This window comes from Myiozetetes cayanensis, unplaced genomic scaffold (assembly GCF_022539395.1).
Source record: "Myiozetetes cayanensis isolate MyiCay16 unplaced genomic scaffold, myiCay2020 scf20-37, whole genome shotgun sequence".
In the NCBI taxonomy this organism is placed as follows: domain Eukaryota; kingdom Metazoa; phylum Chordata; class Aves; order Passeriformes; family Tyrannidae; genus Myiozetetes; species Myiozetetes cayanensis.
This window is the reverse complement of record NW_026087412.1, coordinates 10,040,828-10,067,126: the sequence shown is the minus strand read 5'-3', so window position 1 is coordinate 10,067,126 and position 26,299 is coordinate 10,040,828. Positions and strand designations below refer to the sequence as shown.

Genomic DNA, 26,299 nt, shown 5'->3' with positions numbered 1-26,299 from the left:
TGTTCCTAATTCATGAGGAAGCATTTCTTCTTTCTGAAAGAATCTGCTTTTGGAAAAGTCCATACAAGACAGCTTATTTCACAGAGAAGTCAGAAACTTGTCAGTGAAAAGACAGAAACAAAATAAATAAATAAAACAAAAAATACTTCTCATAAGTAATATAGAAGAAAAAAATTTTAACTCCCAAAATACCTCCACAGTTTCAACCAGAAAGGACATGCTTTTCACTAGACTCTAGGACACAAATGTATTTTAATTAAAAAGCTATTATTAAACAACTCTTTTACGGCAACAGCATTGTATTACTCCAAATTCACATCTTCAAATGCACTTTCCCTTGTGAATGCTGTGACTCATTTCTCTGCCAAAACAGCTTTAATGACCAAAATTGTCCTGTGCATAAATAACGGTGTCAGGAGAGAGTTCTCTGTGACTCATGATCTGAACTCACAGACTACAGGCCATGCAGAAAACAGTCTGGGCTTACCTCTAGACTGGCACACTTGTTTCTGACAGTAAGTACCCACTCTGTTTCATTGCTGGCCAGGCTCACTTCTCCATCAGCTTTCAAACTGCAAGGCCCAAGGACAATACCAAGGATGCCCTTATACTTGTCACTTCTCAGGGCTGACACCTTCACTTGGTTCTCTCTGGCAATCCCCAGAGAATGAAGTGAAGGCAAAGAGTGCTGGAAATCAATTTCCAGATGAGGCTGGATGTTGGCAGAGGCGTGGAGCTGCAGGCAGGCGAACAGGTCATGAAAGGAAACATGTCCAAAGAAGATGACAGTAAAGTTGCTGGTAAACATCGACCCATTCAGTGAAACTCTTGCTGGAGTCTGAAAAGTTACAGAAAACTGTTGTCAAGTTTGCTTTCCTGTCAGGCCACATACTGGTTTTAAATGTTCATGTTACTAGAAGAGAATTATTTCCCTACACCATTTTGTGTTCATCTTACATGTTTATAAGTGCCTAAACAAATGGAGATATGGCCTAAAATCTTTCAAGTTCTATAGTAGAAATAATAGAGGAAAAAACACCAAATCCATAACTCTGTTAAAACAATTACTAATACCAGATAAATCAACTGCTATTGCTTTTACTATCATCACTTCTGGTTTTTACAACAAGTAAATAGAGCTCTAGCACTGTGATATTTTGTGACATTCCTGTCAGACATCAGCAGGAACAAGTGTTATGCACATTGTACCCATGTTACATGAGGGATAAACTGAAGTGCATTTGTCTTTTTTTTGGCTTTAGAACACACGTGCAGGAATCAGAGTCTCTGTGATTACTGTCTTTATGGAGACAAATGCAATCTCCTGTGATGTCACTCACAGAAGATGTTTTTAACACATTCTTAATACATCCCCTTATAAGGTATATCTTTCTCAAACAGTTCAAGAGCCACAGGGATTTTCACAAACAAACAGTTAGCTGGAAAGAGTAGAAAATAGAGTAAAGAAAACACTGAAATTCTCAGCTTGTGCCCCACATGCTCCCTTGCCCAGTTCCTCTATCAGGTTGGCTGCTCATTAACAGGACAGGGCCATTTATACCCAGTTCAATTCTGACTGGCAGAAGATACAGTTTGAAGACCTGAGCTAAAACAGTTTTTGAGGGACAAGTAGCCTTTTTGAATCTGAATGTTACAGGAGTGAAAATATCTGAAGTGCATGCAAAACCTCCAGCCAGCTCAACCCCATTTCTACATGTGTGACACCTCTGAGTACTTAGAGTCCCTGAGTGGAGGTTAAGACAGGGTGTTGTTGACAGCAGAGTTTGTAAATGAAGCCAGTACCTCAAAATGGTGAAATGCAATGGCACCATTGCAAAGGCCAGAAAGTTGTTTGCTGGCAGATTCTCCACTGCAAGCAACCTGTTGGCATTATAAACAAAGCACATTGAGAGCATGAAGAAAAGGAGAGAGGACTAAAATTCAAAGGAGGGAGCTACAAGGTTAAAGGATAAAACAGATGAAGATACCAAAACATAGCTTTAAGATTAAATCTTACAGTTCAGTTCCAAAAAGAAAAACAGCTTAGTAGATCTGAGGCTATCTCATGTCATCATAATAACTGTGCATTATTATGCCCAAATATTATCAGCATAGGTAAAGACAGAATAATATCTTCAAATAGTAGGATGGAAAAGCTGTGACTGCAAGTTACTGTGCTGGGCAAACACCTACTCCAGTTCCATGACAGAAATGTTTTCTTATCCACCACATCTTGAAAAACCTGCTCTTTATTGCTAAGCAAACAATTTTTAGGCTTTTTCTACTGGCTACTGGCCTTGTTTGACAGAAATCTCTCTTCCCTCTGACCTGCCAGCTTGCTCTCCAGGGTACACCTGACCAGCTGAGATGTGAGGCTTTGAAATACACGACACCAAATACATCACAATATATGGCAGGATTTCTGCAAACCTCTAGTACATGTGGAACAATGTCCATCAGTCCTCCCACATCATGGTGAAGTGAAAGCGAAATTTCCACAGCACTGGCAGTGGTTTCCTTCTCTATTTCAATTTTGAGCTGTTCCTTCTCCACTGTGGTTGTTATCCCTGCAGCAATCTTTGTGGTGAAATTCTATGCACAAAAGAAACCAAATTATGGAAAGAAACAAACAACAATTTCCCAGCAACAACTGGCAAAGGCAGAGTCTGTTGGTCTACAGCAGAAATGCAGACAGAACAATGGCTAAGCCATCCTGTACCAGGAGTCATGGTCCATGATGCTTCTGTGGGTAGCAATTTCCAAAATGGAAAGCCATGCCAAACACTCTCCTGCTCTCTAGCAGACATCCAAAGGATGACATCAGAACTAGTCCAGTACAGGCTCAGATGCAATGCAGCACCTTGGCTCACTGACACCTGATGGCTCCATACCTTAGGCCTGCTGGTTCACTTCCCATTTATAGGGGAAAAATACAATTGGACATCTGTTCATATGTAGAAAAGCACTTGACTTAAATGAGAACTGAATGCAGCATCTCACTTAGCCTAAATTCAGCTCCAAGACTTCAGATGGCAAGTACACAGCATGACAAGAAGCCAGAAACACCTTTCTTTCACACAGTCATTCAGTACCTCTCAAAAATGCAGCAGCTTTTAAAATAAATATATACAGTGCCAAGGCAAAGCCTACAGCTATTAGAAATTGTTCTGCCAAAAAATTAAATAATCACAGGCAGAACTCTTACCTCATAATAGCCAGCAGCTTCTACAATAAAAGGGATCCCATGTTCCTTTATCTTTGAGATGTTGTGCTTTAAGCTCGCAGAGAGCTGGGATTTGGGAGGCTCTGTGGCCAGGCTGTGCCCTCCAAACACAGCAGTAATCCCTTCCCTGCCGCTCTGCAGGGCCACAGCAAGGCTGTGATTTCCTGGGCCACGCTCACACGTGGCAGTGAGAGTGCCATCCCACGGCAATCCTACGGGCAGGGGAGGAAGAAAAATCCACACAACACTTCTGGGTTGTCGTTATAAAACACAGAGAAGATGTATTACAGATCAAAAGAAGTTTTCTGTAATTTTTCTTAAGAAAAGACACATCTGTATATAAAGTGTGATCTCCCAGTTAGCTCCACTTACAGATATTTATAGAAAGACATTATGTACCACGTGAAAATTATATTGAAAAGGGGTTGCTAAATTAAAATGTGGCATGCACTTAGGAAGTCAAAGTTTCCTTTTCTTAATAAAGGATATTTACCAGTGGGTAGTGTGTCTAACTCCAGTAGTCAGCTGTTAAAAATTTTCAGAACGGATTTATTCAGTCTAAAGGGACAAAGGCAATTTACCCATTCAAAATTACTGATAACTCCAGCTCATGAAAACCCATGGCTTTGCTTAGGAAGCAACACTTGGCATAAAACATTTGGAGGAACTGATCAGCTTGCAGTAATACAAGAGAGAAATAATTTACTCTGAAGTACTTTAAAACTGTTTGAGCTAGTTCTGTGTCCATTTAATTGTATTTTCGCAACAATATTAAAAAGAATGTTGCTAAGCCTGGATCACATTTTGTTCTGGTGTGAGCAAAAGCAACTCATCTACTTCCACTGGTCTGCAGTCATGTAAATAAATTCACCATGACACCTTGTCACGCCACACAATCAAGTCAGAGTTTACCTGCATTTTTTAAGAAGTCGATATTATGTGTGAAAGTCCCACTGACTCTGCTGTGCCCGTGACTCATGAGATTGAAAAAGTCTACAGAAAGAGCCTTCTCATCCACCTGCAAGCTGGCTAGCCCCCTCTTCATCTCTTTACTCAGCTCCAGGTGCCCTTTCAGTCTTGCCTCCCCTGGGATTGCCAGACTGCCATTCTGGAACATGGCAACAGTGATGTTGTGTACAGTGACATTCCCAAACACGTTCCTGTTCCTGAGATGGAGTCCATATAGTGTTTTGTTGACCATCACATTGATGTTACCTGTAACAGGCAGAAATTATTACTGTGGAGAGAGTCCTTTGGGACAGAAACAACCACAGTTCTAGAAGCAATATAAAAAAAATAACCATTAGTTTAATACCAGGAGGAAGCAGATGAATTTCCATTTATTATAACAGATAATTTCACCTAATCTGGAGAGTAAATCGGTTTATTGTTGTAGTACCAGTAGAAGTATTTCTAGCAGCTGTTTCTCTTTATTGACCAAGTTGCTTGTGCCTTTAGGGCACAAACTTCTGAAGGAAAGTTTTGTTGTGCAGTGCTTTCTGAAGGAAAATTTACAGAGGGACTGTGACCCACTGCTTGTGTAACTCCAGGCTAAACAATCCCTCTAGAGCTCTGCAGTAACCTACTCCACCCATGGAGCCATTCAGAGGAGTGAGAGCCTCAAGTCAGGCCCCCCCATTTCAGAAGACCTGCAGAGGAAAGAAGCCACCCCCCATTTTGCCCCAGAGTTGGATGCATTATGCCCCTCAGTGAGGAATACATTAAAATTAAGAAGCTTCCTTAGATAGCTACAGAACAGCAACAAAACACAAAGGAAAAGAGTACCATCATGAGTGTTGTTTTTGCACTTCAGTAATCCATGCAGAGAAAGAAGATGAGGTATGGCCTTTAATCCAGCAAACGTGTGTTGGACTCTTCCATTTAGGGACAAAGCAAAGCCAGCTTTCTGTTCCCTGGCTCCCATGAAATCCACGAGAAGTCTATTTTCATTAAGCTTCAACTCAGAAGATATCAGAAGTCTAAAAAGGCAGAGATAAAAATTGCTAGTAAAATGTTATTATGCTTAATTCACGATGGTCAAGGCACCCCTCCTCTCACTCAAAGCAGGATCAGTGAGAGCAGGGTGCTCAGGAGTGTGTGTGGCCACATTTGGAGAATCTCCAAGTATGGAGACTCCACAGTGAACACTCTTCAGTCCCTCAGTTAACCAAGATTCTGATTCCTCTACCTTGATGGAAACACTTTGCCCACGAGCTGCAGCTGTATCGATTCTGGGTTTGCCAGGATCGTCTGATGGAGAAAAGCCCTCAGTGCAACAGCTCTGCCATTCTTCCTGTTTTCATTGTTCACATCGACCTCCAGCATCAGCATGTCCCTGCCACTGGAGTGAAGGTGAAGAGAGCCATTGAAGTTGCTCTCACCATAACTCCTCAGGGCTGCCTGGGCCTGCACACAGAGAAAAAGAAGAGCAGGACATTAAGGATCTCAAATTGCAGCACAGAACATCAAAACATCAGTTTGAGCAACAAGACTGCAAATAACAAGCTGGGACTGGGGGAAAGCAGGGAGGGGAGCAGAGGGGAAAATGAGTTTTGAGGTTTCATCTCTGTGTCTCACCATCTAACTCTAATTTTATTTGGCAATAAACTAAATTAATATTGCCCAAGTTGAGTTGGTTTTGTCTGTGAGGGTAATGGGTAAGTGATCTCCCTGTCTTTATCTCAACCCTGTCACCATGCTAGAGCTTTCAACAAAAAAATTGTGAACTACACTGAATTTTAAGTACAATTTAACTGAACTTTGAGGGTTTTCTGAATTTCAGCCAAAACACAAGTTACCTATTCCAACCACAGGTACCCATCTAGCCAGAACATCAGAAGTTAACCACTTCTCTAACAATGTGTGTATGGACTGCAAAAGCTTCAAGGTTCAAGCAGCAAAGCTGTAAAAGCAGGGCACTGACCTGTGAAGACACGTTCTTGTTGATGGTGGCTTTCACACTCACACCACAGTCGAAGTGTTCCAGTTTATTCTGCCTGGAAAACAGCTCCCCACTCAGGCCCATTGCCTGTGGAAACTCCAGCTATTTGACAAAGCACAATGTCAGAACAGAACGCTGCATTCCCACCAACTGCTTCACGTGAATTAACGTCTGAACTCCCAGCACTAAGTGGAGGATGCACATTAAGCAAATGTCTGTATAAAATTTTACCAGTTTTATCCAAAGGTACTGAAAAATAAATCAAATGCAGTAAAAAAGTATGAAAACAAAAGGTCAGTGGGTTTCTTACAAGATATTATTGATACAGATCATAATTTAACCTGCTGAGGTATTTAGGGTCTCTGGCAGGGCCAGCATTTGATTGGACTAGGACGTTTACCAGCATCAAACAATTAAAATATTAAAGATAACACAGTAAAACAGTCACCAAGACATAAAAAATAAAATGCCAGAAGTGAAAATCACAAATACCTGGAATGAATGGGTCACATCCATGTGCAAAACATGTCTAAAATCAGCCTCACTGGATTTGTTCTGATACCTCCCTAGAAAGCTGAGAACATCTTCCTTATTCACCTTCAAGATAGTCTCAAATTCATTCTTCACCTACGTGTTAAGAATAGAAATAAGGGAACTGCACTGCATTTTAACCCTGAATATTATGAAAGATGAGAGGGTCATCCCTCCACATCATGAAAAATCAGAGTTGTGAGGTATTACATTGTGGTTCAGAATGAAAAATGAGAAAAGCAGGAAAAAAACAACTGTATTTGGTTGGAGAGATGAAGAGGTACAGTTAAGTAAGAGTGAGAACCCTGAATTAATTCTATCCCAGTACTTGTTCTTATTGAAAACATCCATGTCTAACAATATTCTAAAAATAATATATTAAGTATTCTTATCATATATTAATATGTAACACATTATTATACAAAATTAAAGAGGTACCAAGCACACAATCACCCTCTCTACATTTTGGATGCAGAAGTTATGTGGTGAGGAACTAAAGACCTATAGCAAGTTAGGTCTGAAAAGACAATAAAGTGTAAATAAACGGATAATTAATCTCTCCTTCTACTGAATTTAATGGGAAATTTACTCACATTTTGATGACTTAGAGTTAAAATGCATATTTCAACATCTTTGGGGAACAACTTGTGGTTATACGGATGAGTTAGGCCAGCACAAATCTAAAAAAAAGTTTGAGAGGAAAGGCAGGAACATAAAATAGCTGCAGTAAATCACTAATTTGATGAATTTTTTAGTATGTCAAATTGAAGGAAATTCTTGGAAAACTCACATAGGGGTTTTCAGGTTGGTAACCAAGTATAAGAGTTTGAACTGTTTCCTCAACCCCATTTATCAAAACCTTTGTTTCCATGAAATAATGCTTTTGCTTCTTGTCAACAGTAAAAGTCTCCTGCAGAAGGAAGCTCTGCAGAAAGGATACTTTAAAGGGATGCCTAGAAAAAAACAAGGAATAAACAAAGTGCAAAAAGATCTTAATAGACAACTACAAAAAGAAATCATGAAGAATTCAACTTGAACTCCAAGATTTTTGGTTGCAGATACAGCAGGGTGTCAGGTACAGAAGCAAGACACATAAACCCACAACCTTCAAGAAACTAAACAGCACAATTACAACCTCATACAAACTATCAGAAATGCTGGTGTGTCTAAAGAGTTTCCATCCTGGATTTGGAAAAGGCTTGGAAAGGGTGATGCTCTAAAATTCTGACATGCACAACCAGCACATACACTTCATATACCTGCATGGCCAAGACTTCATTTCAAATGTGGACAGTGTCCAAAAGCTTATGGCAGGCTTGAAAATCTCACTATCCACATTTTGTGCTTTCTGTAGAAACAGTATCTGCATGCCAAGAATCCTGTGCAACAGATGTTCAACCACTACTTAGCTCTTGGAGTGGTTTACTACTTCAGTGTAATATTTATGGACTTCAGTAAATATTTCTGCACATTTACTCAGTCAGATATCTTGGAAACATGCACAAACTTTTATAAGCAAATGTTGAACTGCCTTCATACATGCCAGGATATCTGGTACAGCTCTTCATTCTTCATTAATGTATTTTTATTTTACTTAAAGGATGCCTCGCAGGTTTTTAGCTACCTCCAAGCTGCACAGTGCAGCTAAGGCAGCCTGTGCACTCCTGTGGTCCTGCTGTGCTTCAAGAAAGCTGAGGTGCCCCCAGAGATGGTCCAGATGCCTCAAATCTGAGCATACATTTTTCCCAAGGCCTTCAAGCTGTGTTTTGACAATGGGTAATGAAGAGAGAAATTTCAGGGACAGCCAATATCTAAAAGCAGCGCACTCATTCTTATTAGGAAATGGAAACATTCCAAAATCTAAACAAGACCATTTGTTTCGTGTTTTAAGAGGATATCTTTGGCTTTAGAATGGCTATATTATTCCCAAGGACTAGGAAAAAGGCATCTGGATGGCACAGAGAATCAGATCTGGATTTTGGAACTTCTCACCACTTCCAAGTTTGGACAAACCACAGATCCTGCTGTTTTCCTGAAAGGAGGCTCTAAACCTGACTGAGTTGCCAACAAACATGTCACAGCACACGTGGCCTGTTGCCTTTGACAGCTTTGTTTGCTGTCACTTCAATAAAGAGGGTAAAAGCCTATGGATGCAAATAACCACCCCATGAAGCTGCTGTGCTTGAGCAAGTCCAGAGATCCAGGTGGGACAAAGCACAGGCTTTGTGCAGGTAGCACTTTCACCTTGTAAAGCCTGGACCATTTCCCAAGAGCATCAAGATGCACGTTACACTTAGGCCAAAACATTCTGAAATAATAAGGCAACTGAACCTGAAATGGAGGGTTCCACGTTTTTGATAGAGCATCTTCTCCTTCTTCAGCTCCTCTATCTGACCTTCCAACTGCAGTGTGACAGGTAGACTTTTATAATCTCTCCATACAACCTTCACAGAAAGGTTTGTCTTCTTCGGCTGCACTCAAATCACAGAGACCAGAAGAATAAAGGACAACTGCATGAGATTTACTGCATTCATGTTCAGGAACATCCATACAGAAACCACACTGCTCAACAGGCTGCAGCAAGGCAGTCATTTCACAGATCAGTCCCTTTGTGCCGCACACAAATCCAGACCTCCACTTACATAAGATTAAAAGTGACATTAGTAGAAAACTGACTTCAGCAGAGGAAAAATTCCTCATAATGCATCACTTGAATGTCACCTCTTAGCAATATGAGCGAGCTCTGGTACATGGTCATACAAAAACTAACTGGATTTTCGATGCTATGTCTAGAAAAATGCTTGTGGCTTTAAGACTTCCTGCAAGGAACAAATGGACCAAAGTAACTCATCAAAGTATCCCTTTCAAGGAGAAACTGCTGGTTACCCTTCCTGTGCCACAGACATCAGGCAAAGCAAAAATTATTTTAAGATTGGAAGGGATGTAGAGCCTAAAATAGCCCATAAACCCTGGCTTACCATGCTCTCTTATGAGGCAAGAGATTCTAGTTCTCTAAGACAATAGAATCGTCCACACCTGTCATTCATCTGCATCAAATAGTAACTAATCACATCTACAGCTCTTTTCTAGTCAGGCAGTCTCTCTTTGTCCCTCCTCCCTGACTTTCTGTCTGTAGCTGGCCTCCCAAATAGGTGAGAAGCACTCCAAATTACACTACACAAGTTTTTGTTTGTTTTCTTTTTGAACCTAGTTTTACACGGCAGCCTTTCAAAACAGACAGATATAGATGCAGCACGAGAAGTATTTAAGTTTCAACACTAACAATAACATCTCTCAGGAAGGTGGCAGACCTAAAAAACACAGTGCCGAGTTCAAAAAATTGCATTTGTTTTTCTTTCTAACCATTGGCAGATTCTGATAGCTGGCTGTGAAGTTAAATTCCTGTTTTGTACTCGTTATCAGAAAGCAGAGAAGTTTGGCTCGTTCATTGTTCTCCAAATGAATCTCATTCTTCACGAGCTGATTCCACAGAGAGATCATTTCACCATAGCTATGCAGAACATTCCTCCCGAGACGATTAAATGTGGATGCCTGAAAAACAAAGACATTAGTCTGGTTTAGCCAGGACAGACAGCATTCCATTGTGCCAGCAGCACAGAGGTGAAAGAGTGACCATTGCAAGAACTATTAGAAATGTGTGCCAGCTTTTCCATTAGGAAAGTATTCTGAATTGTCATAAAGATCTCCAAGTTTATTTTACCCTCGCTAAGCAAGGAGAGAGAAAAAGCTCTCCAGGAAGAGGAGAGTTACATTCTTCTCAGGCAGAGGATGCCTTTAAATCTTGTGCCTCAAAATTAGTGAATTTAGGTAATCACTGGGCTGTTAATTTAGAAGTTTATCTATTGTTCCTATTTTTTAAAGGAAAGACACTCTCAGCTGTTTCATGTCAGTAAGGGCAAGTTTTAAACATTTCTTACAATGATGATCCAATTTTCCAACTTCCTGAAATTGTTAGCTCATGCAAGGGATGGAGGTAAGAACTTTGAAACAGTAATGACTATTTGTACACTCCTAGGCAGAATTCTGCCCTCCTGTTTTGAGCTTTGTGCAGGGAGCAGTGGATACCCATTCCAAAGAGGGGCAGAGCTGATGGTCCTGACATTTTTTCAAAGCTAATACAGAGCACCAGCTGTGCTGATTTGACAGCCCTGGAGAAGAACAGCTCATCATTCAAGCACAGAAAACAGATGAACACAGGCATTTTGAGATCCTCTTTTATAAGCTGGCACACAATGCACGAGTTTCTCAAACAAGCAGTTCACAGAGCACCCTGAGCAAGTGCTCCTGCAGTGAGCTGACAGTCCCAGAGCTGTCACAGAGCCCTCTCATCAAAGCCATGACCCAGATGGACATGTTACCAACCTGCAGGTATGTGGTAGCTGGTGTGTAAATGTGAACTTTCCCTTCCTTTTCATTGCCTTGATCTTTATAGAACAGTTCCACTACGAGGTTCTTAATGGAGAGAGCTTTTCCAGTTGTCAGCTCTGTGGTCAGTAAATAAGCAGAATTCTGAGGCTGATGTAGTTTGTGAGCTGCATGCAGATACAGCCATGGGGTGTCTAGATGTACCCCACCTGGAAAGAACATATATTAGAGCTGACAGAAACATGAGATTTCAAGCTACCTGGACTCTAACTCAGCAACCAGGCTGATAAGATGCTGGGGTTTTGGAATGAAGCTAAAATGGTACTACCAACCTATTCTCTTCCAGTTACTAAAATCTCTGGATGGTATGTAATGAAATTATTGTCCTTCACTACTGTAACATATGGCACATTGTAACACAGAGGCAGGTTTGCTAACAAATGGAATTGCTGGAAGAGGCCAGCCAGCTAGGCTGTGGGAAGTTGGAGACTTCAAAAACTCAGCTAGACAAAGCCACAAAACCAGTCCTGATTGGAGCAGCAGGCTGGGCTGGATAACCTCATGGTTCCTCTCTTCCAACCAGCACCTCTATCACTCTGTTACACCCATGCAAAACCACCTCAGAAAAGCCCAGCAGCACCTTCCAGTGCCTGCTTTTCAAATCCCAGACTGGAAATGGTTGGTGGCACTTCACCTTCCCACTTCTTCAGGCCATTTCTGGATGCGTCCTTCCACTGCAGCCCAGCTGCCAATGGCACATGGTCATTGTACTGCACCTCAAAGCTGGTGCTGCTCTGCAAATACACCTGAGAGGTGTGCAAGTGCTGCAGCTGGGTTCTGTAATTCACCTGCTTCTCCAGGACCTGCAGGGCAAACTGGAAAACAAGTGAAGCAAATTTAAATAAAACCAGGATCCCGTCTTCAGGACCGTCTAATTTAACACATGTACCCACAGAGTAGCAGGAAGGTCACAGCTTCTGCCTCTGCTCTGGGTACTTGACTTATATGATTCATATACACCATGTTTACAAAAAAATTTCTTAATAAATTAATTTTTTTTTCTTGTTTTGTCTGTTGGATATTTGAAGTGAAGACTCCTCAACAATCATGATTACCTCCATGAAATAGCTGACTACAGATGGACTGGAACTGTTCTTGAATGCTTGGCTGATCAGCAGTTTCTTCTTGTTGCTTGTTTCATTCCAGTGTTTCCCATAGTTCACTTCCATCTGGGAGGAAAGCCAAGATGCACTCGCTTCATGTTTCAGGTGAACCTAAAGAACAGAGAACTGCATTTTTCCTGTGAATTTTGCTTTCTCTTACATGTACTGAGCCCCTCAGTACATGAGTGACACAAGGGCATCAGCACACAAGTGCTTGGGCCAGTATTTACCTTGTGATTGTAGGCTGGAGTCTGCACACAGTGAAATTCGTGCTCAACATCCAGTTTGTACACTCCATGTGCACCTGTCTCCACTTTAATATTTTGCCTCATACTGCATTCATGACAAGGATTTTTTGCCTCCCTGTTCAAGTGAAATCACAAATTTAGCAATTCAAATAAATCAGAAGCAAACTTTCAAAACTGAAAGTCTGGTACTGGCTTCAAGGCTTCCATTTTTCAGAAACACTCAAATGAGATTTGTCTCCTTTTACAGCTATTGTTGATTTATCCTACAAACCCAAAGGAAAGCACACATTTCTCTGTCAGTGTACCTAGGAGTCCGTATTTTATCCTCAAACTGTGAGACCACAGGCCCTCCTGTTGCTGGAGAAGAGCGATGACGTGAGCTCCAAGAACCCCTGGCAGGCAGGTCTCCCCTTCCAGGGAGTATTGTCTCAGCTTGTCATCGACCTTTTTCTCCAGAAGTGCTGCAAAAAGAGTAGAGGTGATTATGCAGTGGTAGAAATGGAGGTTAGTTTAGCTGGTAAAAGCTAAACTATAAAGTCAGAGCCAGGTTGTGGTTTTCCAGTAGCATCATCGGTTCTCAGGGATAAGAGTCTGAATTCAGACCAGAACTGGTTTTGATGCAGCCACTGGCAATCCACGTGAAAGGACGAGGATTTCACCAAGAGATGACCTCCCAAAAATCAAACTGGCATTTTGCATTCCTTAACAGTCAGTTTTATTTGAAAATACTGCATAATACTATGATATTTCAGTGTCTTTGCCGCATGGGGACTACAGTAAGGAATACCAAGGAAAAAATGAGAATCTTAGATTAAAACTACTGATTTATTCCACTGTATTAATCTGCTTTTTAATGAACTGATGTTACACAAATAGTAAAGCCCTTTCTGATACCTTTCTCTTATATTTTCCTTTTAGCGTGTTAGTGAGAAAAAAAAAAAAGATTTCAACATTCTTAGAACTACAGATCTTAAAAAACATTTAGTTACAAATGCACATCTCTGCACTGTTTTGTACTAACAAACAAAAGTGAAAACAGAAAATGTCCTAATAGCTGACATTGTTTGGCATGTTTTTGTGAAGTGATTCCTTATATCTTATCTCCTCCACCCTCTTCAACAGGAATTCAAAGCAGACTTAAAAATGTATTTTGTAATTCCTACTATTCTATTATCAAGGGTAGTAATTGTAAAAAGCAGTGTTTACTGATTTGAAAGGAATTTTAGGAATAGGTGTTGATAACCAGGCAACCCTAACATATAAGGGCTCCAGAACTTGCATTTATATGGCAAATACTTACTGTCCTCTGACCTGAAAGAAATGCAGCATCCTTCAGTAAATTACTCAGGGACACTGAGAAAGCTATCTTCTTGCCAAGCTGTTTAGTGATGTTTCCTGACAGAATGACAGGACTGCTTTGCTTTATCAGCTTTACCTCCAGCTGGGTCATGGATCTCTGCTCTCCACTCAGCACCTGCGAATCTGTCACTCCCTAGAATGAACAAACAAACAAAAAATCCAAACTCCAAGCACACTCAGCAACACAAATAGATCAAGCTTTGAGAAAGCAGTAGCAGAGGCTTGGGCATTTCAGAAATGAGACAAGAAAAAAAGGGTTTTTCTGTACACCCACCAACTGACCTTCCACCTCCCCTCAAACCATCAAACTTGCCATTAGTAAATAATGAGGAGGAAGGATGGATTTGTTTTTCCAGTTACACAAAAATCACAGTGCTGTGAGATGCTATTTCCTTCAGCTCCTCCTGGGTTCAGTAGTGACTGAAACCACTAAGAATGTTGCAATACTGGGCCAAAAAATAATATGGTGTTACTGAAAACACTGGCAGTCTCACAGGGCTTTAGGCTGACATAGATGCAAATGCAACAGTCTGCAATGCCAGTTAGTGTTTGGTTTCATGAGAAACATTCAGAAAGTCTTAGTAGAAATATTACTCTAGAAAAAAATATCTGGTAAATAATGAGCTCACTGTAGCAAAATACAGAATGTTTGAAACCAACTGGCTTTGGAGGCCCACATAAAACATGGCATCCTGCTATGGGCATCAATTGAATAATGAAAAAGTTGTTCATGTCCTGAAATTTAAATGATCAGCAGAGTTTCAGTGATAAACTCCCAAATGCATTTTAGTTTGCCTTTTCATTTCATCATTCAAATATTGGCATTCTCTTGCTTATTCCACCTCCCCACAGTTTCAGTAATAAATAACGATACCTCAGAGATTCTTACATCTACAGAGTTCACAGAAGTGAGGAAATTAGCCTGGGCTTACTCAGAGCTGGTCATGCATGGTCACAGCACAAGTCTGAAAAACTTTGTGAGCACATATGTGTGTAATGAGCCAAAGGCCACAGGAGTCACTGGGAACTTCTCTACTAAATTAATATATGGAAGGAACCCCAAGGTTTTGAGTACATCTGAATGGGAAAAAATTGCTTTAGATGACTTGTAGAAACCATGCTTTAAAAGCTTTTAAAACAGCCATTTAGCACTAGTCTATCTCAAAAATACGTAAAATAGAGAATTGGTAATTTCTCTGATGGACTGCTCACAGAACTATTTTTCAATATGTGTGTTTTCACTGCCTTTCCTTTGTGTGCTTTTATTTAAGCATTCATCCTAGTTTGACAGCTCATGAACTGAAAACATACCTTGATGTAATACACGTCTCGGTCATCCACTATCAGCTCCAGGTGTCCAATTCGAGAATTTTTAGAAAACTCAATCCTCCCTTGGAGAAAAATAAAACTGTTTACTTTTTCTGGGCACACACTGTTCAGTGATGCTTCATGAAACTGTACCCAGGATGACAGTTGCTGTTGTTATGAACAATGTATATACAGAGTACAAACATAATAAATATCAGCTCAAAGGAAAGAATTTAGGATCAGAGTTTGCAAAGTCATTTGGCAAAGTGTTCTCAGAATACACTTGTCATTTTGAAAGGACATTCTGAGGTTATTAATTTAGAAGAGGCAACAAAGCTTTCTCCAACAAAACCAGTTTAGTTCTGGAATTGATTTATACACCTCCTTTAGGTCTGTGCTAAAACTTCTATGTTGTGCTGTGGAGACATTTCAGGGGCTCAGAACACTGTGCATGCACACAAAACTTTGCACAGTGTAGATAAATCTTCCTTGCAATCCATTTGAAAATAACCAGGATCAAAAAAAACCAAAAATAAATGAAGGGACAAATTCTAAATAAGTGATCTGGTAGAATACATCAACACAAAACATCACTTGACCAGCATGTAAAAGAAGCTGAAAGATGCTGTCTATATTACTACCATGTGTGGATCAGTTTATATTTCAATATAAATATTAAAACATATCAATGTGTTTGTTGATTTTGTGTTCTATGTTGTGACTGAAAGGCTACATTTTGTTCAGAATGCACAGCAATTGAATTGATTTGGCAACAAAAAATTTCATATCATAACTAACAGAACACAGCAAATGCAAACAGTAAGGCCTGTTCAGCATATGTAAAAAATTACAGAACAAGCCATCGTGTTCCTTAGCCTTAATTTCATTTACTCTTTTAACAGCTTTCTTGTCTAACATGGATTTATGAACCAGGTACTGAACTGAACATGCAAAATAGTGCTAACCAAGATGCAAAACCCACAGGGAATGGGTGTTACCTAAAGCAGTGAATTGAATGCCTAACACACAATAATGCAGCTTCAGCACTAGATTATTGACTGAAATATATTAATATTTCTCAGTTAATTCTAATTAAGTTCTTCTAACTGATATTAACTGATGATGAGGTTCTTAGTTGAAAAACCTACCTACCATCAATCTCAATTTTTCTCTTGGGTTGTATGAATTGGATCCTGAGTTTCTTCTGTGGGACACTAAAACTGAGATCAACACCAACATCCCTTTTCAAGTCTGACTTTGGAGTCCCAATGAAGAAGTGAAAGACAGCTTCATTTGGGATCCATGAATTCTCCTGAAAGAAAGAAAGGATAACCACATTAGTCACTGGCAAGGCAATTACAAAACAATCTATGACACTGAGACTGTTTGTGCGGGCTGTTTTGTGTACAAAAATAGTGTGTACCTACTATCGGCATCAGTAATTTATTTTTGACATGTTTTCCCACTATAATGGGAATGAATTAATAATAATGTAGACCTTGAAATCCACTTAGTTGAATATGCAGTACTGAGATATACCACTCTGTCCTCAGAATAATAAACTCAAGCTAAAGCCAAAGTACAAATGCCACAGGTACCTGAGGGACATAGTTATATGCAGCTTCCACAAGGTACTGCTGCAGGCCTCTGTCCTGCTTAGTTAACGTGACAGCCACTCTCAAAGGTCCAGGGAGGGGGAAACCAAACCACTGGCTGGGGCAGGGTATGACATTTCAGAGCAGAGCTGCCAGCCAAGGATCTCAGACACTGGTGGAAGACAACAGTTGAATGTCCAGTTAGAACAGCAAACAAAGAAAACATGCAAGGGAACATTGCATTGAAGACCTTTTAGAACTAATATACAAAAAATGAACTCTACTGAATAAAATGATCTGATTTGGATCTTTCAGAACGATCAGGTTTTCTGAGACAAACATCTTAGCTGGACTCACCTTCCTCCCTAGTGCAAGATCTGGTATCTGTGTGGTCTTGGAAAACATCTCTTTCTTCTGTCTCATCCACCCCTCTGAAGTAGAGTTTAGAGCTACAACCAAGAATTGTGAACAGTCACTTAAAAACAGTTATGCTGAAGTTCTAATAATATTTAAACAAAATTCTCAGTTATGTGCCACCTTCTCCCAGATGCGAAAAACAAGAAATAGGAAGTTCTGCTAAGGTTGGTTTAGATTTCTACTAATTAACACTGACTTTTATCCGCAGTTTTCATGTCTGACCTCTCACTATCTTGAGAATTTATCTGCAGTTCTTCACAGTCAGTATCAGATTTCTCTGTTCTCAGCAATTTGCTATGGTCAGCTTATTGGACTCCACTCTCTTCCTGGCTTCTAGAAACTTTGTTTTCCCTTAGGCTATGTATGGACATCAGTTTTGTTTCAGTCTTGAAGTTCTTTCAGAACCTCAAAACTTCACTAAAAGCTCACCAGAAGGGTTTGAGCACACCTTCTTACTACCATACTCCAAATTTCTCCAGTGTTTTGTTGAATAGCATTCTGAGCCTGGTATTGCTAAATACCATCTGCAGAAGCAATGCTAAGCTTTTCCTCCAGCATTTTAATACCTTGAACCAGATTCTTTGAACACTAAAGTTCCAGAGACAGCACTGACATTCAGAAGGAAGAAACAGAGGAGTATGAAAAATATCATTTACATCTTTTATCATAAAGCTTTGATTTGAATGTACGTTTTTATGGTAAAATAATGTAGAATGTGCCAAATCATTTCCACTTGGTTTTCTTCTGAATGACAGATCTGGACTATGAGTCAGACTGAAACGGTTTATTTTCTGACAAAATATATTTCTTCTCTACTAATGAGCCTGTCAGTTCAGTTCTGATTCAAGAAAGTTAATGTGGTTACTATTTTTGGAGATGCCGTTGCTCAATCTTACCTGAAATTAATTATCTCCATAGATTCTTCTGGAGTGTTCAAGAAAACTTTGAGCTCTTGCCCTTTTTTCACCTGGATTCCCCCATCAAGACTAGTGGATGTCCTCATTCCTGTTAACCAGCCTAGGCCAGCTTGTCCCAGAGTCCCCACAGTTCCCATGTGCACAGAAAGCTGAACAAATGCACTGTTGAAAGATTCAGATACATCTCCTCCTAGTAAAAACATTTTCTTTTTAAAGCACTTAATTTAAACCTCTTCAATAAGCATTTCCTGCTGTGACACAGCATATTCTATGACTAAAATAATGAACTATTTTGTTTCAGAAATAACGGAAAAATTTGTATGTACAGACACACATGTTCTATCATGAATTAAAGCGTAGTTTTACTATATCTCCTAAGTAAGGGATTTGAACCCAGCCTTGAGCATGAAATACAGCAGCAGAGTTCAAAATCAGACAGGCAGGACAGGAAAACACTGCTGCCCTCACACCATGGCAAGCATTCAGCAACATCAGGCTGACGACTGCTTTTGTTCTTCAGGAATCTCCTAATTGATTACAAAGGACACTCACAGAAAACATTCACATTAGGAATCGCTGCTTGACATCAGGAATATGTGGAAGTGACACACTGCAGCAGTTATTATTACCTTGGCTTGATATACCCGTTGAGAAAGAAATCTGAGTGTTGTTTGAAATCCGCATTCCCTTTGATTTTTATGTTGACTGCTGCAGAGGCATTGACTGCCAGCTGAACAGGAAAGCCTGAAATTGCTGGAAACTGCAATTCTTCAGTGGCCAAACTCATCCTTTTATTAAACTGGACCTCCTGACCCTGTGGTGAAAAAAACCAAGCAAACCCCAGAATTTTATTTTGCACAATAAAGTCAGCATTAGGCAATTTTCCCAGTTATAACTATCGACTGCATCTGCCTGCTGTGAAAATGCTTTTAAGTGAGCTGATTTGGAACATCAGGAAGAAAGCAGCCCAAATCCTGCATCTGGCCATGGTATGAGTCAGGCACTAGTCCTACCCCAGCTAAAGAAAACTATTTTTTTAAGCATGGGTGGATTTGAATGAGAGAAGCACGAGATAAGAGCCATTAGATGACAGAACAAGTCCTTGTCTAATATACTGAATGTAAATATACTAATGTATATTTAAACCAAATATATGCTGGTGTCTTTTAGAGGTCAATTTAGAGAAATAACAAGTAAGATATTGTACCTTGTACAAATCTGTTAAAAAGAGGTTTCTCAAGATATTTACTTTCAAACAGAAAAAAGGTTCCATTTACCTTCAGAAGTTTGACAGCCAACTCAGCCAGATTTAAGGAATAATGTTTCATTTGTTTCCTTAAATCTTCACAATCTAAGAAGCTAAGTTCATTTCCAAAGATTTTCATGCTCAGCTCACATTTCAGTGCCTCCTTTCTCACCGTTCTCTTGGTGAACTGACACATGACAAAGAAAGAAATCAAAGAGAACGATGTTATAATTTCCTTCAAACTCGTAATACACAATTCCTCAATGCAGGCTCTTAGTAAAGACACATTAGGCTCCCTTTTACAAATACTTCAAGACCACTTAAGACCCTGGGTTAGTCCCTGTTCTTTCCAGCTAAAATTCAGCTCCACACCACGCGAGGTGACTGCCACTATGAACACACGTCATGTGCAGTCACAGCATGACTGGCAAGAGAGAAGTATTGCAATCCATACCCACAAACAGCTAAAGCTTTGAAGAATGAAATCTCAATACAACATTAGGGATTGCTAAATAAACTGCTAAGGAGTAAAAATTTTGCATTTTCTCCCCTTACGAATCGATACAACAGCAACACACATGATCATGAGCTTACACCTGAAGGAGATGAGCCCCAAGAAGAGAGATGATCTAAGACAAACTGAACAAATCATAGTCCCCAAGTTTTCCAGCTAACACATCAACAGCTGAAGTCAGTTCTCAGAGCTTTCCTGTTGTATACATAGAACACAGCTCTTTTCAAATATGGGTAAATTCACAAAGGGTCAATGTAACATCCAACATCAAACTGGGAAGTCAGATCACAAACAACAGGAACTTAACATCAAGCAGCTGTTTACAGTGCCAAAGTAGTCAGTAGACAACAGGACATCAGTATAAAGAGGATGAGGGCTCAAAATAATGAGAGGAAGCCCAAAACACAGGCAACATACTCCCATGGCTGAGAATCATTGTTTTGAGACAATAGAACAACCTGAAAAACTGAAGATCTGGCTCTTTGCTGCTTTGTATTTTAGGCAGCTGTTGATTTCTCTGCAAGTGAGCAGAACAAATCACACGTGCTTTATGCAAAGGGGTCACAGTAACACACAGTCCAGTGCAAGATGGGGCCCTCAGGTTAACTGGGGAATGTCATTAATTTTTCCAAGATCTACAGAGTCAGTTACCTTTTTGACCAACTCACTCATCTTATTGTACTTTCTACCAAGACAATTCTGGCTTGTTTTTCTCAACTTTGGCTTGCCACTCTTGGTCACAAGGTGATCAGCGGGGCTGTATCGCTTCAAATTCAGCTTCCTCTGTTTGATTTTCCCTGCTGTTTCCACTGGGGTTTCTGATTTGTGGTTTCTTTCCTTAATGTTTCCAAAAAAATAGTCACTGAAAGAAGCAGATTTCTGCCCAAAAACCTTCTGTACCAGACTTTCAGCGTTCTCCAATCGTACACCAACCTAGGGAAAAGCAACGACAGCCTTGAAAAGCCTGGTAATGACCTGCATAAACCATGTCCAGCTCAACAAGCAGCAATTAGAAAATACAACCAGATGCAACCAACAGTGAAAGATTTGCCAAACAAGACCCCAGCAGCCTACAAAGTTTAGCATTAGATCTCATGCAGCATCCATTACTGGATATTCCAGTATGAAATCGTTCCACAAAAATTAGTTGGTTGATTATGTCCAAAACAAAAATCCTTTTCCTTTCAGATACTGGTTCATTTACCCATGATGGGACAGTTTGAGCTGTATTCAACAACCAGAGCTGAGTTAGAACTCTCTTGGCTAGTGCATGGTACTGCTAGAGTGCCAGTGCTTTTATTGTGACTAAATCTATTATACAGAGGAGTCACCAGTCCGGGGCAACTGTGCTGTAGCAGTGAAAAGCACACCTTGCTAAAGGAACTACAATGGGAAAACAGAAAACACTCATTTTTACTTCAATATACCAAGTGTCCCTTGAGGAATGGGATAAAAAAAAAAAAAAAAAAAAAATCCATAAACTTGCCTCCAGTAGATTTATAGCCTGTCCCATAAGGTGAACAGTCAGATTTGTCATAACTGATCGTGGTAGAAAAGATGCAGGAGAAAACACCACTGATGCTTCCACATTTGCACCTGCACCAGCTGCAATGGAAAACACCAGATGTGTGTCAGTTGGAGATCAGCTGTTCTCATACACTGTGCAAAACTCGTAATTCTTTGGGAAACTGTAACTCTACTCATTAAGAAGATGCTGAATAAAACATCATCAGTAGAATTTAACTTTTTAGTACAGCAAAGATGTTACTGTAAGTAATTTCCATTTACTGGAATCCTATATTTACTGGATATTACTGGATTTTGTCTCACTAACATCAAAAGAAGTGCATTCACAATACATAATGTACAGAAATGCACTGGAGGAAACGGACAAAAAAATCAAAGTGTTACTCTAAAAAGTATCATCTACTGTTTTCACTGAAAACAAATGATGAACTGATAGTAAAACAGGAAGGAAATAGTTTGAATATTTTCTTATACAAAGGGAAGCAAGCACATGAACCAGGAGAAAAAAATAATACATCCCAATCCCCTGTTGCTGCAAAGGAAGCTCACTAAGGAAGGAATCAAAAGTTGGGTGTTCACAAAAATAATCTTTAAAGTTTATTGGTCCTTAGTCTCCTCTCTGACAAAAGGCAAAGACTCAAGGTGTCTGGTTTGTTGGAATTACATTTCATGTACTCCAATTAAGGTCAGAGCAGAATCAAGTTTACATTTGCATATCTGGATGTTGTTAAGTCATAAAAATTAAAGGTCTCAAGAGCAACATGTAAAGAGCCAGAAGAGCCATATGGGATTTTAATAATCCATAAGTTACAAAGTATTAAGTTCTAAAACTCCACATACCTGAGTGAAACGTGACGTCAGAATATGAGGAGTATTTCCATGTCTCCCTTTCAAAGTCTCTGCTAAGGATTTCATCAGGAATAGAATCTCGAAGATGCTCCTTCAGTGGATCATCTGTCTCCAGGATCTGAGAGAGGTGACTCCAAACAAAGGAGCCCACTTAAATTTAACAAAGAAAACCATTTGGAGGGTAGAGAAAAATTAAAGCAGTTTTAAAAACAGATACAGGCAATATTTTCATTTATTTACACCAGTATTAATTCTAAGCCACTCCTCTGACCACAGCTGAATTCATTCATTTTCAGCACCATTAAAATCAGTCTGATGCATCACAGTCACCTTATTGAAATACTGTCTTATTCTTTCCAACATGGTATAGGAGGGACCATTCACTCCCTAATTTCATTTATGCCTCTCAGCTATCCTAGGCAGGCAAGGGTGTAAGAATAACCTATTTATTTACTGTTTGCAGAGGATCTGGTACACTGAATTTAAAGGAATGTAAGAGAATTAGAGATGGTTTTCAACTTTGGCAGCACCCCTGGTTTTGTTCTTCAAAAATCACTGACCCAGTGTACTGAAACATTAAAAAGAAAATTTAAGCCTGGGATAGACAGCAAGCACATGCAAATCTGAAAGCAACAATTAAAAACTATAAGCAGGAATAAAAATAGCCTTTTAAAGACAAGCATTAAGCAACTTCAAATACCAGGAGGTCTATTAATCTGTTAGTACATGAACATTAGCAACAACATTGGTGGACTTATAAGAGAAAACTGTCATACAGCAAAGAAACCATTCCAAGACAAAGGATCTTCCTATACTGTGCATCCCATGTGTTCTGGAGTCTGGCTCTTAAACAGAGGGTTTTTTGTCTGCTGAAGATAAAAGATATGCTCCAGACACTGAATACTGATATAACTGCATTTTGCACAACACAGCTTCTTTTTTTCTTTCAAATTTCTTTTTCTGAAGGTGGCAACTCAAAACTAACATGTGCTCTATGCCTTCAAAAGCACCTGTTATTCAAAAGTTTAGTGTATAAATTATTTAGGTGTCACATCAGTGAAAGACAAAGGGAAGAAAATAGCAAAAATTTGTGAGTACTGCATTCAGTTGTTTAAAACACACAGCACTTTGGATGGGCTTGTAGAGCTGCTTCATAAATTAGACAGAATAAATTTTCTGCATGGAGCCACAGGGAGGAGAGTCACTGAGGGCAGACCTCAACAGGATTTTGCAGGTGGATGCAATTTCTCTCTGTCTGAACTCTAAGCAGAGGGGAACAAGTGCCCTCCAAACCACAAGCCACATCATCAGGTGAACACAATGCTGAGCCTGAACTCATAATTGCTGCAGGATATCACATCCTGGTAAGATGGGTACACAGCTTCAAATGCTGAGCTGGCCAGGACCCAGCCACACCTGAGTGCAGACAGAGCTGCTTTCATCTGCCTGCAAACAAACAATCTCACAGAGACCCTTCTCGTGTTTGCTGCTTCTTGACAGATTTAACTGCAAAGGATTACTCTAGAGGTATTCTTCCTTAAACACAGTGAAGCCATTTTAGAATATTGCAATATTTTTTCTGCCACTTGCTTCTTTCTCAACAAAATGCAATTTGCAGTTATCCCTTTGTATTTCTAACGTATTGAGTAACAAAGATGTTCCACCTATCTTTTCAAGAGCCTTCAGCTAATGAAGTGTTGCCAGTAGAGGGAACTAATTCTATGAAAAGTCAGTCCTTACTGACTACTGCTAAACCAACAATATCACAATTTCAATATGAACTGTCACAATCAATTTTTAAAAAACAATCTACAAAGCATTAAGATTAAATAATTTCTGTAGATTAGTACCATTACACCTGCAAAACAAATGTTTTAAAAGTATAATTTAAGAACATGTCAGACTCCAGTAGTTGCTTGGCTAACCTTGGCTGGATGTTTCTTTCAGCAAAGTCTTTTGTACTTGTTTAAATAATTCTTCATGTGGACATTTCATTGCTATATAATAAGCAGCAATTCTTATTTCCACATCTTCGCTGGTTGCTTGATACAACTGAACTAATATATCATTCTAAGAGAAAAAGATGAAAAAATGAAGACAATTACAGTTTACTCCCTCAGAACACCTCATGCATGCACTTCCAGGTCCAGGTGGGTTTTTGAGGTAGCTATTGCTCTATATCTGACAAAATCACTTTGTGCAATATGTATACAGATGTTTATACATATTCTCTATACTACCTTATCCACAGTGACCAACTGTCGTTATGACCTGAATCCTGAATCCTACTAATTTACACAGGACTCTGCAACACAGACCCTCACCTGCCAGCACAACTGCTGCAGATGGTTTTCTTTCACCACAGGGGAGACCTGGCTGTTATATTTCTCACACGTGCCAAGGCTCAGACACAGACAGCAATGGACATGTTTTTGTTCACAGGCTGTTGAGATCATTAGTTCTGGTCTCAATCAAAGGGCAGAACTGCAACAAATTTGTGCTGTTCAATATTTCCCCAGTATCAACAAATATGATTTTTTTGGTGAACTGCCAGGAACTAAGACATTGGTGACTGATACTGGTAACACTTTTATTAGTATTTAACACCCCCAGCCAACCCACAGGGTGTCAGTTTAGCAGTTCATTTGATGGCGTGTATGACAACATAGAGACTTCGTGCTTTGAACAGGTCTAAGGATCAAAATCAAGCTTCTGAACTACAGAACAAGTGAATTGTGCCAATCCATGCTGCAATTAAATTTTTAAAAGGCCACAGAAAAATACTTCTCCAAGTGCAAATCCATGTGAAAACTCTTGTTCTCTTGGAGCAGGGCTGCCAGCTTTGCCCCGGCCAGCACTCGTGGATTTGCCATTCCTTTTAGCATCAAGTTATTTGAGATAAACAAGTTTTGTGCTTTCTTCCATTAAACCATTTAACAAAATGTTCTAACTACGACAGTGTGTTGCAAATCACAACAAGCTTCTCACATTAATACTTCATATTTCAGGGAATGGTACAGAGGAACTGACTACGGGAAGAATCGAATACTGTGGGTTCTCAACCCACCCAACTGAAGTAACTATTTAAGAAGTCACAAACACTGCCTGAGTCACTGGATGTGTCACCTCAGCTACAGCACAGAGGTCTGTTCATGCAGGGGGTCCTGCCCACTTCTCCAGCAGCACAGGGGCTCTGCTGGAACACACCTGCACTGGTTCCTTATTGCTTTGTGTGTTTTGTAGCTATTCCAGAAAGTCAAAACTCTGCAGCAGTGCCAGGAAGTCACCTGTTGGCAATAAAGCACTCACCCTGACAGAGCAGGGAATGCGCCTGAAGGCCTGGATAGCAGCTAGGCGGATTTCCACGGGATTACTGCTCAGGGAAGCACAGGAGCTCAGAACAGGAGCCAGCGAAGCCGCTGCCAGTCCCGCGTTTCCGATGGCTTTTAACACCAGTTGCATCTGTAAATACAGAGCAAGGGGGAACAAAAGGTTTCTCACATGTTATCGGCCGTACATTAAATTTTATTGCAACAATATTTTCTGTGCAAAACTGTGTTGAAAATGATTACTGATCAGCTGGGGAGTTTACTGCAGTCCCTGTTGTACCAGCTACACTGTGGCTTCACTGGGAAGACAAGACACATATGGAGACTGTTCTATTCTAATGCCATGTAGCACTTGTAAGTAGAATCTGGCTTAGACCTGGTGGAATACAAAAACATTATTAAAAGCCTGTGTTGCAATGGAAAAGCAGAAGTCATACATTTGATGTCCTGTAAAAGTTTTTCAAGTACTTTGATGTTTTGTCCCTTTTGATCACAGATATTTTGACCTTTTAGTGATTCATCATGGAGTTCCACAATAACCAAATTAAAATAATAATTTGTCAACAGATGAGTGTTCCTTATACTGATCAACAGTGTGAAGTTTGCTTCATCATAAGACCCAAGAGTTTGTCTTATTTCCACAACAAGAACACCCATGTGATAGGTTGTACTTGTTGGATTACAAAACTTTATCAGCCCATCCTTGCAAAGAATATCAATTTACAAAGCTCGTATTCATGGCTTTC

General features: G+C 39.9%; 1 protein-coding gene across 1 annotated transcript in view; it reads right to left on the bottom strand.

The window, feature by feature from the left end:
• The window catches only part of LOC126641287 (uncharacterized), a 63,563-nt gene that overhangs the window by 27,322 nt on the left and 9,942 nt on the right, over positions 1 to 26,299 (bottom strand). The window contains 32 exon segments of the mRNA XM_050317817.1: positions 488 to 838; positions 1,804 to 1,881; positions 2,431 to 2,592; positions 3,206 to 3,435; positions 4,136 to 4,438; positions 5,009 to 5,202; positions 5,412 to 5,629; positions 6,147 to 6,266; positions 6,657 to 6,791; positions 7,289 to 7,375; positions 7,486 to 7,648; positions 9,027 to 9,166; positions 10,059 to 10,247; positions 11,079 to 11,290; positions 11,776 to 11,956; positions 12,197 to 12,355; positions 12,475 to 12,607; positions 12,764 to 12,953; positions 13,804 to 13,984; positions 15,163 to 15,242; positions 16,312 to 16,471; positions 16,758 to 16,865; positions 16,868 to 16,926; positions 17,112 to 17,203; positions 18,068 to 18,250; positions 18,718 to 18,902; positions 19,366 to 19,630; positions 20,456 to 20,781; positions 21,335 to 21,453; positions 22,216 to 22,374; positions 24,150 to 24,294; positions 25,534 to 25,686. Coding sequence (XP_050173774.1) covers positions 488 to 838; positions 1,804 to 1,881; positions 2,431 to 2,592; positions 3,206 to 3,435; positions 4,136 to 4,438; positions 5,009 to 5,202; positions 5,412 to 5,629; positions 6,147 to 6,266; positions 6,657 to 6,791; positions 7,289 to 7,375; positions 7,486 to 7,648; positions 9,027 to 9,166; positions 10,059 to 10,247; positions 11,079 to 11,290; positions 11,776 to 11,956; positions 12,197 to 12,355; positions 12,475 to 12,607; positions 12,764 to 12,953; positions 13,804 to 13,984; positions 15,163 to 15,242; positions 16,312 to 16,471; positions 16,758 to 16,865; positions 16,868 to 16,926; positions 17,112 to 17,203; positions 18,068 to 18,250; positions 18,718 to 18,902; positions 19,366 to 19,630; positions 20,456 to 20,781; positions 21,335 to 21,453; positions 22,216 to 22,374; positions 24,150 to 24,294; positions 25,534 to 25,686 — 5,460 coding nt within the window.